The 16,505-nt window shown below is 67.2% G+C and overlaps 1 protein-coding gene and 1 non-coding gene across 2 annotated transcripts; both read right to left on the reverse strand.

Annotated features, from left to right (window-relative positions):
* Nucleotides 1-774: 774 nt before the first annotated feature.
* Nucleotides 775-965, reverse strand: LOC136305603 (U2 spliceosomal RNA). The gene has a single exon (XR_010725376.1). It is a non-coding gene; the product is annotated as a U2 spliceosomal RNA (small nuclear RNA).
* Nucleotides 966-7,461: 6,496 nt separating this feature from the next.
* On the reverse strand, nt 7,462-16,332 carry MUS81 (MUS81 structure-specific endonuclease subunit). The gene is made up of 16 exons (XM_066208898.1): nt 16,173-16,332; nt 14,814-14,937; nt 14,474-14,541; nt 14,302-14,370; nt 14,149-14,220; nt 14,012-14,070; nt 13,288-13,401; nt 13,092-13,175; nt 12,893-13,005; nt 12,289-12,464; nt 11,588-11,704; nt 10,631-10,726; nt 10,262-10,381; nt 9,201-9,304; nt 8,646-8,729; nt 7,462-7,753 (listed from the first exon to the last, which is right to left on the reverse strand). Exons 1-16 carry the CDS (start codon nt 16,311-16,313, stop codon nt 7,687-7,689), a joined length of 1,608 nt encoding a protein of 535 aa, XP_066064995.1. The 5' UTR covers nt 16,314-16,332; the 3' UTR covers nt 7,462-7,686.
* Between the last annotated feature and the right edge of the window lie 173 nt (nt 16,333-16,505).

Raw genomic sequence — 16,505 nt, forward strand, 5'->3', positions numbered from 1 at the left:
GGCGGAGAGCGAGCGGGCTCTCACACCATTAAAGTGTGGCTGATATCGCGATAAAGTCGCGATTGTCGCGGTGATCTTGCCAGTTTTTAGATCCGTTTCTCGCCATCGAGAGGTCCCCGTTGAGGGGTGCGCCGTTCCCAGAGCATCGCAACACCGGGACGCTGAGCTCAGCGGGGACAGTTGAGCCCGTGATGAGAACTACGGGAGTGCAGAGCTGATGTCGCGACGAATTCGCGATACCAACCGTGGTTTGGAAGGGAGTTTAAATCTATTTTTTAACCAAGGAAAGTCGCCCGCGTACGGGATGCGCCGTTCCCGGAGGCGTCGCGATACCGCGACACTGAGAGCAGCAGGGACCGTGAGAGACTCCGAGAAACAACAAGCGTCAATAACGCGGCTCGTGCTGCGATAGAATCGCAATTCCAATGATTTTTTTAGGAGTTTTTCTGTCTGTGTTTGACCTTTGAAAGGTCCCCGTTGGTGGCGCTGCGATAGCGGGACGCTGAGCGCAGCGAAGAGAATCGAGCCTGCCCCGAGAGCCGCGCCAATGTAACCGATACCGCGATAAAATCACGGAACCAGCGATAGTTCTAATCTATTTCTCACCGACGAAAGGTCCCGCGGTGGGCGCGCTGCGACAAACAGCGGGACAGTGCAGGCAGCGAAGAGAGCCGAGCCCGCCACGAGAACCGTGGAACGCAGCCTGTATCGCGATAAAATCACGACATCAGCGAAAGTTTTAAATCTATTTTTCACCAGTGAAAGGTCCCCCGGCGGGGGTGCACCGTTCCCGGAGGCACTGCAATACCGGGACGATGCGCGGAGCGGAGGGAGCAAGCTCCGGGTCCAACTCCCGAGCCCAAAAATCCGTTTAATATGAAGTCCTCTCATCGAGGACGTATCAGATATTAAACTGATAAGAACAGATACTACACTTGATCTTAGCCAAAAGGCCGAGAAGCGATGCCAGCTGTCGCGACAGGCCCCGATCGCGGCCGTGTGTGTGTTTTATCGAGGTCACGGCCACCCCCGCCTCGCCGTTTTTTACCTTCCCCAGCCCATCCCGAGCTCTTCCCGCATCTCCTCCCGCGCCTCCCGCTCCCCTCCCGACCGCTCCGACCCCAAAAATCCCGAAAATCGCCCCAAAATTGCGCTCCCATGATGCCTCTGGCGGCGCGGCGGCGCTGATTTGCATAACCCCGCCTTCCTTCGTCTCCGCCCGCTCTGGAGCCGCGCTCGCCTCGGGTTGTTCGCGCGATGTGATTGGTGAACTCTGCGCGCTGGGATTTGCATTGGCTCCGCCCCCTCCGCGCCCCCCGCCTCCCGGGTGTACTGGTGGGACTGGGCTGGGGACACTGGTGGGACTGGGCTGGGGACACTGGTGGGGACTGGTCCTGCCCAGTTTGTACTGGTGAGACTGGGCTGGGGACACTGGTGGGGACTGGTCCTGCCCAGTTTGTACTGGTGGGAACTGGGCTGGGGACACTGGTGGGACTGGGCTGGGGACACTGGTGGGGACTGGTCCTGCCCAGTTTGTACTGGTGGGACTGGGCTGGGGACACTGGTGGGGACTGGTCCTGCCCAGTTTGTACTGGTGGGACTGGGCTGGGGACACTGGTGGGACTGGGCTGGGGACACTGGTGGGGACTGGTCCTGCCCAGTTTGTACTGGTGGGACTGGGCTGGGGACACTGGTGGGGACTGGTCCTGCCCAGTTTGTACTGGTGGGACTGGGCTGGGGACACTGGTGGGACTGGGCTGGGGACACTGGTGGGGACTGGTCCTGCCCAGTTTGTGCTGGTGGGACTGGGCTGGGGACACTGGTGGGGACTGGTCCTGCCCAGTTTGTACTGGTGGGACTGGGATGGGGACACTGGTGGGACTGGGATGGGGACACTGGTGGGGACTGGTCCTGCCCAGTTTGTACTGGTGGGACTGGGCTGGGGACACTGGTGGGACTGGGCTGGGGACACTGGTGGGGACTGGTCCTGCCCAGTTTGTACTGGTGGGGACTGGGCTGGGGACACTGGTGGGGACTGGTCCTGCCCAGTTTGTACTGGTGGGACTGGGCTGGGGACACTGGTGGGGACTGGTCCTGCCCAGTTTGTACTGGTGGGACTGGGCTGGGGACACTGGTGGGACTGGGCTGGGGACACTGGTGGGACTGGGCTGGGGACACTGGTGGGGACTGGTCCTGCCCAGTTTGTACTGGTGGGACTGGGCTGGGGACACTGGTGGGGACTGGTCCTGCCCAGTTTGTACTGGTGCCAACTGGGACGCTCCCAGGAGCTCCCCCCGCGCCCTCACCCCCCTCCCCCTCTCAGCCATGACGTCACGCCCCTCCCCCCCCGGGGGACCCCCTGCCCTGGGCGTTCCCCGCCCCTCCCCCCCCCAGGGGACCCCGAGCTCGATGGTGACTCAGGGGCCGCGCCCTCCCCCACCCACAGCTGGATCCGCTCAACAGCTGGAGCGGGAGGGGGAGGGGAGCCGGCCCTGCCCGCCCCTCCCCCGCCGCGCGCACCCCCCCATCTCCCCCTCCCCCCCCAAAAAGAGACATCGGAGCGGGGTGGGGGAGGGGCAGCACCGGCCCTTTATTGCCCTCACCCCCCGCCCCTCCCCCACCCGGGGGGCAGGACGGGACCGGGGGGAGGGGGGGGGCATTCCCAGCGTGGGGTCAACAATCCCAGTTTGGGGCTGAAAATCCCAGTTTGGGGTCAACAATCCCAGTTTGGGGCTGAAAATCCCAGTTTGGGGTCAACAATCCCAGTTTGGGGCTGAAAATCCCAGTTTGGGGTCAACAATCCCAGTTTGGGGCTGAAAATCCCAGTTTGGGGTCAACAATCCCAGTTTGGGAAGAGTCCCTGTCTCAGTTCGGGGTTAAAATTCCCAGTTTCTGGTTAAAAATCCCAGTTTGGGGGTCCCTTCCCAGTTTGGGGGTCCTTTTCCAGTTTGGGGGATCCTTTCCCAGTTTGGGGGATCCTTTCCCAGTTTGGGGGGTCCCTTCCCAGTTTGGGGGGTCCTTTTCCAGTTTGGGGGTGTCCCTTCCCAGTTTGGGGGTCCTTTCCCAGTTTGGGGGTCCTTTCCCAGTTTGGGGGGTCCTTTCCCAGTTTGGACTCCCAGTTTGGGAATGGGGAGAGCGCAGCGGGGGGAGCCCTGAACTGGGCTGGGGGGGGGGCGGGTCTCCCAGTTTGAGCCTCTCTCCCAGTTCGGGGTAACCAATCCCAGTTTGGGGGTCCTCTCCCAGTTTGCCCCCCCCCCCCCCCCCCCGTCCCAGCACCCTCAGCCGTGGGGGGGCCTCCCCAGCCCTCCCAGTGCTCCCAGTATAACCAGTGCCCCTCCCAGTGCCACCGGCAGAGCGAACGCCAACCCCAACCGCAGGGAGCCGGCACTGGGAGGAGCCCCGGGGGCAACTGGGAGCACTGGGGGGGCCACTGGGAGGGTCACTGGGGCAACTGGGGAGGCCTCGGCCTTTGAATGGGAAACTGGAGGGGAGACTGGGGTAACTGGGAGGGTAACTGGGAGGGTAACTGGGAGGGTAACTGGGAGGGTAACTGGGAGGGTAACTGGGAGGGTAACTGGGAGGCCCTCGGCCTGTGGGGGGCTCACTGGGGGGGTCACTGGCAGGGTTTGGGGGGTTGGGGGGGCAGTAGGGGGGTCTTTGCCTTTCTGGGGGGCAACTGGGACGTCGCCAGCTTGGGGGGGAGCGGCTGGAGGGGAAACTGGGAGGGTAACTGGGACAAACTGGGAGGATCTGAGCGTGGGGGGGGCAGCTGGGAGGGTAACTGGGGGCAACTGGGATTTGGGGGGGGCAACTGGGGAGTCTTCGGCCGCGGGGGGAGTAACTGGGACAAACTGGGGGGTTCTGGGCTCGGGGGGTGCAGCTGGGAGGGTAACTGGGGGCAACTGGGATTTGGGGGGGACTGTCGGGGGGTCCTTGACCCCGGGGGGGGCAACTGGGGGAGTGACTGGGACAACTGGGGTGGCAACTGGGAGGCCCCGGGTCGTGGGAGGGGTAACTGGGATAAACTGGGGGGCCCCGGGCTTAGGGGGGGCAGTCTCAAGGGCAACTGGGGGTAACTGGGATTCCGGGGGGGCAACTGGGGGGAAATTTGGGGGGTGTTGGGGGGTGAAGGAGGAGGTTTGGGGGGTCCTGTGGGGCCCGGGGGAGGGGCTGAGCCCATGGGGGTCCCTCGGGGGGTCCCAGGGCTTGGCGGATCTCTGGGGGTCCCTGGGGTCATCCTGGGGGTCCTCATCACTATAGGGGTCCCCATAGGGGTCCCAGGTCCTGGTTTCGGGGTCCCCATCCCCATAGGGGTCCCAGGGCCGGGTCTGGGGGTCCCCGGGCTCATTTTGGGGGTCCCAGGGTCGGGTTTGAGGGTCCCCGGGCTCATTTTGGGGGTCCCCAGCCCCATAGGGGTCCCAGGGCCGGGTTTGGGGGTCCCCGGGTTCATTTTGGGGGTCCCAGGGCCGGGTTTGGGGGTCCCCAGGTTCATTTTGGGGGTCCCCATCCCCATAGGGGTCCCAGGGCCGGGTCTGGGGGTCCCCGGGCTCATTTTGGGGGTCCCCATCCCCATAGGGGTCCCAGGTCCTGGTCTGGGGGTCCCCAGGTTCATTTTGGGGGTCGCCATCCCCATAGGGATCCCCATAGGGGTCCCAGGGCCGGGTCTGGGGGTCCCCGGGCTCATTTTGGGGGTCGCCATCCCCATAGGGATCCCCATAGGGGTCCCAGGGTCGGGTTTGGGGGTCCCAGGGTCGGGTTTGGGGGTCCCGGCCCCTCCGGAGGCTCCCGGGCTCGGGGTCCCTGGCGGGGTCCGGGGGGGGCGGGCGGGGGTCCCAGAGCTCCCCCTCAGAGTCCTCGTCCTCGTAGGGGTCCCCATAGGGGTCCCCATAAATGTCGGGGTCCCAGGGCTCCGTTTCGGGGTCCCACGGCCCCACCCCGGGGTCCTCGGCCCTATAGCGGGGGGCCGGGCCCCCATAGGGGTCCCCGTAGGTGTCGGGGTCCCCCAGGTCCCCATAGGGGTCCCCGTAAGGATCGGGGTCCTGGTCCCTATAGGGGGGCGCGGGGGAGGTGTCCCCGGGGGGGGCGGGGGGCGAGCCCGGGTGGGAATCCCGGGGGGAATCCTGGGAGGAATCCCGGGGGGAATCCCTGTCAAAATCCCGCCGGGACCCCCCGTGAGCGCCCCCGTGGGACCCGCGGTGCCCCCCCCGGTGCCGCGGCGGTGCCACCCCCCGATCTCTGTCCCCGTCCCGCTCCCGGTGCAAATCCCGGTGCAAATCCTGGTGGGAATCCTCGTGCCAATCCCGGTTCCTTCCCGGGGCCAAATCCTCCCGGGAATCCTCGGGCAAATCCCGGTGCCAACCCCGCGGTTGGCTGGGCTGGGAATCCTCATGGGAATCCTCATGGGAATCCTGCTGGGAATCCCGGTGCGGATCCCGGTGCGGATCTCGGTGCAAATCCCGGTTCCAATCCCCGTGCGAGCTCCAGCGTCGCTCCGGAGACAAGTCCTCCTGGGAATCCCCGTCCGGATCCCGGTCCAGATCCCGATCCAGATCCCGGTCCAGATCCCGATCCAGATCCCGATCCAGATCCCGGTCCAAATCCCGGTCCGGATCCCGGTCCAAATCCCGGTCTAGATCCCGGTCCAGATCCCGGCCCAGATCCCGGTCCAGATCCCGGTCCAAATCCCGGTCCAGATCCCGGTCCAGATCCCGGTCCAGATCCAGATCCCGGTGGGGATCGCGGTCCGACTCCCGGTCCCAGTCTCGGTTCCAATCCCCGTGCCAGCCCCGGTACCGCCCCAGCCGCGGCTCCCGGTGCCTTCCCGGAGCCAACTCCTGCTGAGGATCCCAGTGCGAGCCTGGATGCGGATCCCGGTCCAAATCCCGGTCCAAATCCCGGTGCGAAGCCTCCTGCAAGTCCCGGGGCCGTTCCGGTACCGAATCCCGGGGCGAGGCTTCCCTTCCTCCGGTCCCTTCCCGCCGCCGGTCCCGGGTTCTCCATCCGCGCCGGGTCCCCTCGGGCAGCTCCCGGTGTCCCCCGAGGCCCTGGGGAGGGGTCGCGGGCTGTCCCCGGTGTCCCCCGAGGCCCTGGGGAGGGGTCGTGGGCTGTCCCCGGTGTCCCCCGAGGCCCTGGGGAGGGGTCGCGGGCTGTCCCCGGGGCGCGGGGCGGCGGCGGCGGCGGCAGGTGACCCCGTCGGGCTGCAGGACGAAGCCGCGGTGACAGTGACAAGCGAAGCCGCCGTGGTGGTTGAGGCACATGTGGTGGCACACGGCGGCCGTGCGACATTCGTCCCTGTCCCCGCAGCCGCCCGCCGCCACCGGCCCGAAACCCAGCGGGCACGGGGGGGTCGGCGGCGGGACCCCCGAGTCCCCCCCCCCCCCGCGCCGCCGCCACGGCCACCAGCGCCACCAGCGCCACCAGCATCGCGCTGTCACCTCCTTCCTCCTCCTCCTCCTCCTCCTCCTCCTCCTGCGCGGGATGGGGGAGGGCGGGCGGGGGGGGCACAGCCGGATCCGCCCCCCCCAAATCCCAAACGCGGCCCCATCCCCCCCTCCAAACCTCAAATCCGTCCCCACCCCGTCCCCACCCCGGCGAATCCCAAATTTCAAATCCCAATCCCGGCCCCACCCCCCCCCCCCAAAAAAAATTCCCAAGGGTGGCCCCTCCCCCCCCTCCGTGCTCCTCCCCCCAAATCCCAAACCCGGCCCCACCCCCGGCCCGGGACGTTCGGGTGACCCCACCCCCCTTTTTTGGGGACCCTCCCGTCACTTTTCTGGGGTCCCAGGCCAGCCCCGCCCTCCCCCCCACCTCACTTAGGGGACCTCAGGGTGACCCCAGGTGACCCCACCCCCTTTTTGGGGACCCCAAGTTGACCCCGGTCCTGCCCTCCCCGTCCCGGGTGTTGCCATCTCTGGTGTCACTGTCCCCTTCCAGGTGTCCCTTGTCACCTGTGTCACCCCAGGCTGTGTCACCCACAGCCACCACTGCCACCTCTGTCGCTGGTGTCACCACCCCATCACCCTCACCCTGCCCTGTCACCCCCTCACCCTGTCACTGGTGTCACCTCCTGCTTGTGGTGTCACTGTCAGCGGTGTCACCTCCCCCTCCCAGTGTCACCTCCCCTCTCCCCGCGGTGTCACCTTCCTGTGTCACTGTCACCCGGTGTCACCTCCCCTGTCCCCGCGGTTGTCACCTCCCCGTGCCACTGTCACCGGTGTCACCTCCCATTCCTGGTGTCACCCTCCCCGTGTCATTGTCACCGGTGTCACCTCCCCTGCCCCGCGGTGTCACCTCCCCGTGTCACTGTCACCGGTGTCACCTCCCCCTCCCAGTGTCACCTCCCCTCTCCCCGTGGTGTCACCCTCCCCATGCCACTGTCACCGGTGTCACCTCCCCTGTCCCCCTGGTGTCACCTCCCCGTGCCACTGTCACCGGTGTCACCTCCCCTGTCCCTGCGGTGTCACCTGCCCTGTCCCCGCGGTGTCCACCTCCCGTGTCACTGTCACCGGTGTCACTTTCCCCCTCCCGCCCTCCCCCAGAATAAAACTCCGGGTGCTGCAGTTGTGGGGGAGGGGCTTTATTGGGGGGTGACAGTCGGTGACAGAGGGGGACAATGGGGTGACAGGAGGTGACAACGAGGTGACAACGAGGTGACAATGGGGTGACAGGAGGTGACAGGGGTGTCCCTCAGGCCAGCGGCCCCGCGCTCCCGTAGAGCCGCACCAGGGCCCCGCTGAGGGAGGGGCCGAGGTTCCTGTGGGGGGGGAGGACAGAGAGGGGTGAGACCCCCAAAAACCCGGGGGGGACACCCCAAAATTGGGGGGGACACCCCAAAATCCGGGAGGGGGACACCCCAAAATCCGGGAGGAGGACACCCCAAAATCGGGGAGGGGGACACCCCAAAATCCCGGGGGGGACACCCCAAAATCGGGGGGGACACCCCAAAATCCGGGAGGGGGACACCCCAAAATCGGGGGGGGGACACCCCAAAATCCCGGGAGGGGGACACCCCAAAATCGGGGGGGGGACACACCAAAATCCCGGGGGGGACACCCCAAAATCCGGGAGGGGGACACCCCAAAATCGGGGAGGGGGACACCCCAAAATCCCGGGGGGGACACCCCAAAATCGGGGGGGGGACACCCCAAAATCCCGGGGGGGACACCCCAAAATCCGGGAGGGGGACACCCCAAAATCCCGGGGGGGACACCCCAAAATCGGGGGGGACACCCCAAAATCCGGGAGGGGGACACCCCAAAATCCCGGGGGGGACACCCCAAAATCCCGGGAGGGGGACACCCCAAAATCGGGGGGGGGACACCCCAAAATCCCGGGGGGGACACCCCAAAATCGGGGGGGGGACACCCCAAAATCCGGGAGGGGGACACCCCAAAATCGGGGGGGACACCCCAAAATCCGGGAGGAGGACACCCCAAAATCGGGGGGGGGACACCCCAAAATCCCGGGGGGGACACCCCAAAATCGGGGGGTGGGGAGGGGACCCAGGGGTTTGGGGACACGGGGACTGGGGGGATGTGGGAATTTGGGGGGTTCCCAGGATTTGGGGGGATTCCCAGGATTTTGGGGTGGATCCCTGGAATCTTGGGGGGTCCCCAGGATTTGGGGGGTGTCTGGGGGGGTCTCACCTCTGTGCGGGGCCGCAGCGCAGGGCACTGAGCAGCTCCCGGCATTTTTGGGGGTCCTGGGGGGGTCCCAAGGCGGCCATGAGGCTGCGGGGGAGGGGGGACACAACTCAGGGGACCCCCCCAAAAAAAACCTCCGGGCCCCCTCCCCCACCCTGAGAACCGCCCCCCTCCCCCACCCTTGTGCCTCCCCCTCCCCCTCCCCACGGGACGGGGCCCTTTTGGGGACACCTGGGAACTCATGGGGGTCCCCAAACCCCCCTCAGGACCCCCCCAAACCCCCCCTAGACCCCCCCAAACCCTCCCCAGGACCCCCTCAACACCACCTAGACCCCCCCAAAACCCCCAAGACCCCCCCAGGACCCCCCAGAACCCCCTCAACACCACCTAGACCCCCCCAAAACCCCCCAAAACCTCCCAGGACCCCCCAACCCCCCCCCAGGACCCCCTCAACACCACCTAGACCCCCCCAAAACCCCCCAAAACCCCCCAGGACCCCCTCAACACCACCTAGACCCCCCCAAAACCCCCCAGGACCCCCCCAGGACCCCCCCAGACCTGGCGGGGGTGGGGAAGCGGCTCAGGACGGCCCCGGCCCTGCCCCCACTGAGCCCCCCCAGCTGCAGCAGCTGCCGGGCGAACACGGCGCCCACGGTCTGGGCCTGGGGGGGAGGGGGGGGGGGAAATGGGGGCTCAGGGGACCCCCAAAAACACCTCCTGACCCCAAAATAACCCCCCGAACATGACCCCCGACCTCTGGGTCTGGGGGGGGGGTCAGGGGACCCCAAACCCCCCCAAGCAACCCAACTCACCCAAGTCCCTTTGCCCCCCCCCCCAAAAAACCCACCTTGGGACCCCCCTCCCCCCTTCAGACCCCCCTGGGGTGACCCCCAGATCCCTTTAAACCCCCCCGGGGTCCCCACTGCCCTCCCCCAGCTCCTTTTTAAACCCCCCCCCAACCCTCAACGCCCTTTAGGGACACCAGGACCCACCCAGGACCCCCCCAGGACCCCCCAGGACTCCCCCCAAAACCCCGTAACCCCCCCGGACCCTCCCAGGAGCCCCTCCGGACCCCCAGAACCCCCCCAGGACGCCCCCAGGATCCCCCCCGGACCCCCAGAACCCCCCCAGGACGCCCCCAGGATCCCCCCCGGACCCCCAGAACCCCTCCAGGACGCCCCCAGGACCCCCTAAACCCCCCCAGGACCCCCCCAGGACTCCCCCCGGACCCCCATAACCCCCCCCAGGACCTCCCCAGGACCCCCCCAGGAGCCCCTTAACCCCCCCCGGACCCCCAGAACCCCCCCAGGAGCCCCCCCGGACCCCCAGAACCCCCCCCAGGACCCCCTTAACCCCCCCAGGACCCCCCCACGACCCCCTTAACCCTCCCAGGACCCCCTTAACCCCCCCAGGACTCCCCCAGGATCCCCCCCGGACCCCCATAACCCCCCCATAACCCCCCCAGGACCCCCTTAACCCCCCCAGGACCCCCCCAGGACTCCCTTAACCCCCCCCACGACCCCCCAGGACCCCCCCCGGACCCCCATAACCCCCCCAGACCCCTCAGGGTCTCCCCCCCCAGCCCCATTTTGGCCCCCCCCCTTCCCCCCCGGCCCCACCTGGTTCTTGCCCCCCCCCTCACGCAGCCTGTGGAAGGGCAGCAGGCTCAGGGGGGTCCCGGGGGGTTCGGGGGGGCCCCGGGAGGTCACGTCCCCCCCCCAGGCCCGCAGCACCCGCTCCTGGGGGAGGGGAGACATTTTGGGGGGGGGGAGGGAGGGGTCAGGGACCACTCCGTGACGTTCTGAATGTCCCCAACGCCCCCCAAACCGTGTCCCTGTGTCCCCACAGGTCCTTGGTGTGACCCCCCCCCGTCCTCCCCCCACCCCCCGGCCATGTGAGGACCCCTCCCCCCTCCAGGCCCTCTATGTCCCCCCCCAAATTTCCCTCCGTGTCCCCCCCACGTCCCCCCCTTTGTGCCCCCCCCTCACCCCGAATCTCCTCCGCAGCTGCTCCCCCAGCACCCCCAAATACTCGGCCGAGTCCTGGGGGTCCCTCGTGCGCGTCACCAGGAAGCCGTCCACCACCTGGGCAGGGGGTTTGAGAGCCCAAAACACGCCCGGGACCCCCCCGAAACACCCCCGGGACCCCAAAAACACTCCCGGGACCCCAAAAACACCCCCGGGACCCCCAAAACACCCCCGGGACCCCAAAAACACCACCGGGACCCCAAAAACACTCCCGGGACCCCAAAAACACCCCCGGGACCCCCAAAACACCCCCGGGACCCCAAAAACACCACCGGGACCCCAAAAAACACCCCCGGGACCCCAAAAACACCGCCGGGACCCCCCCAAAACACCCCCAGGACACCCCGCGAAACACCCCCGGGACCCCAAAAACACCCCCGGGAACCCCCCAAAACATCCCTGGGACCCCCCCGAAACACCCCCGGGACCCCAAAAACACCATCAGGACCCTCAAAACACCCCGGGACCTCCAAAAACACTCTCAAAACACGCCCGGCACCCCCAAAACACTCCCGGGAACCCCCCAAAAGATCCCTGGGACCCCCAAAACACCCCTGGGACCCCCCAATCCACCCAGGATCCCCAAAACACCCCCGAGACCCCCCAAAAACACCCCCGGGACTCCCAAAAAACCTCCGGGACCCTCCCAAAATACTCCCGGGACCCCCAAAACACCCCCGGGACCCCCCCAAAACACCCCCGGGACCTGCAAATTCCACCCGGGACCCCGAAATTCCCCCAGGACCCCCCAAATACACACAGGTCTCCCCCAAAACACCCCTGGGACGCCCCCCAAGACACCCCCAGGACCCCTAAAACATCCCCGGGACCCCCAAAATTTCCCCCCCGGGGCCCCAGGGTGTGGGGGAGGGGTCCCGGGGGGTGGGGGAGGGGTCCCGGGGGGTGGGGGAGGGGTACCTGTGTGTTGGCCGCCGCCTGGCGCAGGGTGGGGAGGGGGAGGGGCAGGGGCTCCCCCTCCCCCGGCTCCTCCAGCAGGTAAACGGGGCAGCGCAGGCCGGAGCGGCGCAGGCGGAACTGGGACATGGGGACAGGGGGGACAACCGGAGACCCCCGGTCACACCCACAGCCCCCCCAGCCCCTCCCAGTGCCCCCCAGTTCGACCCTGACACCCCCCAGTCCCTCCCAATCCCTCCCAGTCCATCCCAGTTGCCCTCTTGGCCCTCCCAGCGGTTCCCAGTCCCCTCCCAGTGCCCCCCAGTCCCTCCCTGACTCCTCCCAGTACTCCCCAAGCCCCTCACAGACCCCCCCAGTGCCCCCCAAAACCCTTCCCCGTGCCCCCCCAACCCTCATCCCAGTGCTCCCAGTCCCCTCCCAGCGCCTCTCAGACTTCTCCCAGTATCCCCCAGTACCTCCCAGTTCTTCCCAGACACCTCCCAGACCTGTCCCAGTCCTCCCAGTCCTCATCCCAGTGCTCCCAGTTCCTCCCAGTCCGCTCCCAGTGCTCCCCAGTCCCCTCCCAGTCCCCTCCTAGTGCCCCCCAGTCCCCTCCCAGTGCCCCCAGTTCCTCCCAGTCCGCTCCCAGTGCTCCCCAGTCCCCTCCCAGTCCCCTCCCAGTCCCTCCCAGTGCCCCCCAGTCCCTCCCAGTTCCCCGTCCCCACCTTCTGCTCGCGGTACCGCCCGTCCCTGAGGCTGTTCCCCAAATCCGCCGCCGATTTCCGCTCCACCACCACGTCCAGCAGCAGCTCCCGGGGGGGCGCGGCCTGGGGCGGGGCCAGCGGGGTCACACCCATGACCACGCCCTTATAGAGCCACACCCACCCAGTCCAACCCATACCTTGCATCAAGGGGTGGGGTCAAATCCTGGCCACGCCCACCGATTACCGCCTCCACTGGGGTGTGGCTTGGCCATGGCTACACCCACCCAGTGGGGGTGGAGCCAACATCTGACCCCACCCAGGTGATGTCACCCCCCTGGCCCCACCCAAAGTGCCACGCCCATCGCACCTGCCCACGCCCATCAGCATGGGCCCCACCCCCATGTCCATGGGTGGGGGCTGGACCTGACCACGCCCATCCAGACACACCCACCCCATGTCTGTGGTGCTCAGGGGGGCGTGGCCAGCACATGACCACACCCACTGAAGGCATGCTCAACACATAACCACACCCACTAGCGACGACCACACCCATTAAATTGCCCCACCCACCACCCATTGGGGCGTGGCTACCCCACGCCCCCCACCCACCCTCAGCCACGCCCACCTGAGGGCGGGTCCTTCTCGCGGGCCACCCACAGGAAGTCGCCGACGTGGAGACGCCGCAGCAGCACCGGGACCCCCCGAGAGCGGAGCAGGGCCGGGAGCCCCCCGCCGGGGCTGGGGACACGTCAGGGGACACGTCAGGGGACACGGGGGGGACACGGGGGGGACACGGGGGGGTGACAGGGACGGGGGCCAGGCACCCGTTGGCCTCGGTGACGTCAGCGCACAGCACGATGTCGAACTCGCCGGGCCTGAGCTCAAACTCCTGCTGGGGGGGGTCGCACCTGTGGGGACCCCAAAATTCACCTGCAGGGGGTCCCCGGGCCCCAAGGCCACCCCCAAATGTCCCTTTCCCGCCCCCCCCCCCAAATGTCCCCTCCCCCCTTCAGAACTCACAGTGGGGGGGAGGGGGCGCAGTTCACATCCTGCTCCGCCAGGGGGCGCTGCGGGCACACCTGCCCGGGGGGCGCGGCCTCGGCGAGGCTCCGCCCTCGCGGGGTCAGCGCGTACCTGCACAGGTGGAGGGGTGACATGGGGGGGGGGTCCTGGGGGGGGTCTCAGGGGCATCGGGGGGGGGCGCAAGGGGGTTTGGGGGGGGTCTTGAGGGGGTTCTGGGGGTCTTGGGAGTCCCAGGTGGTTCGGGGGGGGGGTCCCAGGGCAATCCCAGGTGGTCCAGGAGTACCTGGGGGGGCACCCAAGGGCTTCTGGGGGGTCCCAGGGCGTTCCCAGGTGAGTCTGGGGGTCCTGGGGGGGACCCAGGGGATCCCATGGGGGTCTCAGGTGAGTCTGGGGGGTTCCCAGGTGGGTCTGGGGGTCCCGGGGGGTCCCAGGGGGTTCCCAGGTGAGTCTGGGGGTCCCGGGGGGCCCCAGGGGGTGTCCCAGGTGGGTCTGGGGGTCCCGGGGGGGTCCCAGGGGGTGTCCCAGGTGGGTCTGGGGGTCCCGGGGGGTCCCAGGGGGTTCCCAGGTGAGTCTGGGGGGTCCCAGGGGGTCCCAGGTGGGTCTGGGGGTCCCGGGGTGTCCCAGGTGGGTCTGGGGGTCCCGGGGGGTTCCCAGGTGAGTCTGGGGGTCCCAGGGGGTGTCCCAGGTGGGTCTGGGGGTCCCGGGGGGGTCCCGGCCATACCGGGGGGGGCGGCCGCTCCTCTGCACGAGGCCCCGGCGCAGGAGGGGACCCAGAGCCGCCTGTGGGGGAGGGGACACACGGGGTCAGCCCCTCCCCCAACACCTGACGGGGGGGAGAGGGGCACCGGGGGCACTCACCGGGGTCAGGGCGTGGTCACAGAGGGGCTGGGCCTGCTGCAGAAGCTCCGCCTCTGGGAGGGGCTCGGGGTTCTGGGGGCGGGGCTTTGGGTGAGGAGGGGGAGGGATGTGAACCCCTCCCCCACCCCTCCAGGTGTGTCCCCTCCCCCTCACCTGGCTCAGGACCAGCAGGAGGGCGTGGCCTGCGGAGCGGGGGAGGGGCCGGTACTGGCGGGGGCGGCGCTGGATAAAGGAGGTGGGGCTGAGGTTGGGGGTGGGGCCTCTTCTGCCCCTCCCCCCACAGTGGGGGTGTCCTGGGTGGGGGAGGGGTGAGGGTAGGACTCACCGTGGGTGGGGCTGGGGGAGGGTCCAGGCACCGCCTCTTTGGGGAGGGCGTGGCAGGAAGGCCCTGCTCTGTGGTATGCAAATCATATGCAAACCGGTATGCAAATCAGATCTGCAGCTGCTTATCCCGAGGCCCCGCCCACCACCCCAATTTTAGCCCCAACCATTCTAGAGGAACCTCCCACCAAAGCCACGCCCACCACTGCCACACCTTTCGAGGCCACGCCCTCTTCTCCACACTCCAGTTCTGCACTGGTGGAGAAGTAAGAGGGCCCTCCATCAAGCCACGCCCACACCAAAGCCCCACCCACTCGAACCACGCCCATTTGTTCCCCACCCACCCTGCCGGTGCTGCCTCAGCCGTTGGTCCAGGCGGGCGCAGAGGGCGGGGCCAAAGTGCTGCAAGATGGCGGCGGCGCGGCCGGAACGGAGCGGGAGCGGGAACAGAGACAGGGAGCGCAGGGCCTGCGGGGAAACGCACCTGAGACACACCTGGGACACACCTGGGGAACCCCGAATACATCCCAAACACACCTGGGACACACCTGGGGGGCCAAAATACACCCCAAACACACCTGGGACACACCTGGGGGGCCAAAATACATCCCAAACACACCTGGGACACACCTGGGGGGCCAAAATACATCCCAAACACACCTGGGACACACCTGGGGAACCCCGAATACACCCCAAACACACCTGGGACACACCTGGGGGGCCAAAATATACCCCAAACACACCTGGGACACACCTGGGGAACCCCAAATACATCCCAAACACACCTGGGACACACCTGGGGGGCCAAAATACACCTGGGGAACCCCAAATATACCTGAGGAGCCAAAATACACCTGAAACACACCTGAGATACACCTGGGGAACCTCAAATACACCTGGGGAACCCCAAATATACCTGAGGATCCAAAATACACCTGAAACACACCTGAGATACACCTGGGGCACACCTGAGGACCCCCAAATACATCTCAAACACACCTGGGACACACCTGGGGAACCTCAAATACATCCCAAACACACCTGGGACACACCTGGGGGGCCAAAATATACCCCAAACACACCTGGGACACACCTGGGGAACCCCGAATACATCCCAAACACACCTGGGACACACCTGGGGAACCTCAAATACACCTGGGGAACCCCAAATATACCTGAGGAGCCAAAATACACCTGAAACACACCTGAGATACACCTGGGGCACACCTGGGAAACCCCAAATACATCCCAAACACACCTGAGACACACCTGGGGAACCTCAAATACATCCCAAGCACACCCGAGACACACCTGGGGGGCCAAATTACATCCCAAACACACCTGGGACACACCTGAGGAACCCCAAATACATCCCAAGCACACCTGAGACACACCTGGGGAACCTAAAATACACCCCAAACACACCTGGGACACACCTGGGGAACCCCGAATACATCCCAAACACACCTGAGACACACCTGGGTGGGCCAAAATACACCTGAGCTACATCTGGGGGTCCAAAACGCACCTGGGAAAACCCCAAATACACCTGAAACACACCTGGGGGAGGGCCCTAAAATCCACCCGGGGACCCCAAAATCCACTTGGGAACGCCCCCAAACCGCCCACCCAGAGACCCCGAAATCCAACCGGGGAGCCCAAACCACACCTGCGGACCCTGCCCCCCCCCCCCACACACCCACCCTCTCATAGGTGCCCCTGGCCCAGGTGCCCTGCGCCTCGTCCCGCCACTCGCGGAGCCAGCGGGCGAACAGCGGGTTCGGGTGGGCGCGGGGGCGGCGGCGGCGGCGCCGGGAGGAGGCGGCGGCGGCGGCCGCGGCCATGATCGAATCCTCCCGCCACCGGCCGGGAACCGGAAATGTCCGCGGGGCCGCTCTGGCCGCGCTCGATGCTTTGGGGAGATGCGATTTGTCTGCTCTGGAGGACTCCGCTCCGGGCGGCTCGGAGGTTTAAACTTGTCTGCTCTGGAGGATCCCGCCCACCTTGAGGCCCCCCCCCCCCCCCTCCGCCCCAGA

This window comes from Chamaea fasciata, unplaced genomic scaffold (assembly GCF_029207755.1).
Source record: "Chamaea fasciata isolate MVZ Bird 193981 ecotype frontalis unplaced genomic scaffold, bChaFas1.0.hap1 SCAF_510, whole genome shotgun sequence".
NCBI lineage: Eukaryota > Metazoa > Chordata > Aves > Passeriformes > Sylviidae > Chamaea > Chamaea fasciata.

What these genes read in the sequence shown, in the direction of transcription:
- MUS81 (XM_066208898.1), bottom strand. Translation starts at nt 16,313, where the DNA reads ATGGCCGCGGCCGCCGCCGCCGCCTCCTCCCGGCGCCGCCGCCGCCGC. An exon ending in CGAGAAGGACCCGCCCTCAG is followed by an intron (nt 12,465 to 12,892) that starts GTGGGCGTGGCT and finishes CCTTGATGCAAG; the next exon opens with GTATGGGTTGGACTGGGTGG. An exon ending in CGCTTCCCCACCCCCGCCAG is followed by an intron (nt 8,730 to 9,200) that starts GTCTGGGGGGGT and finishes CCTCCCCCGCAG; the next exon opens with CCTCATGGCCGCCTTGGGAC.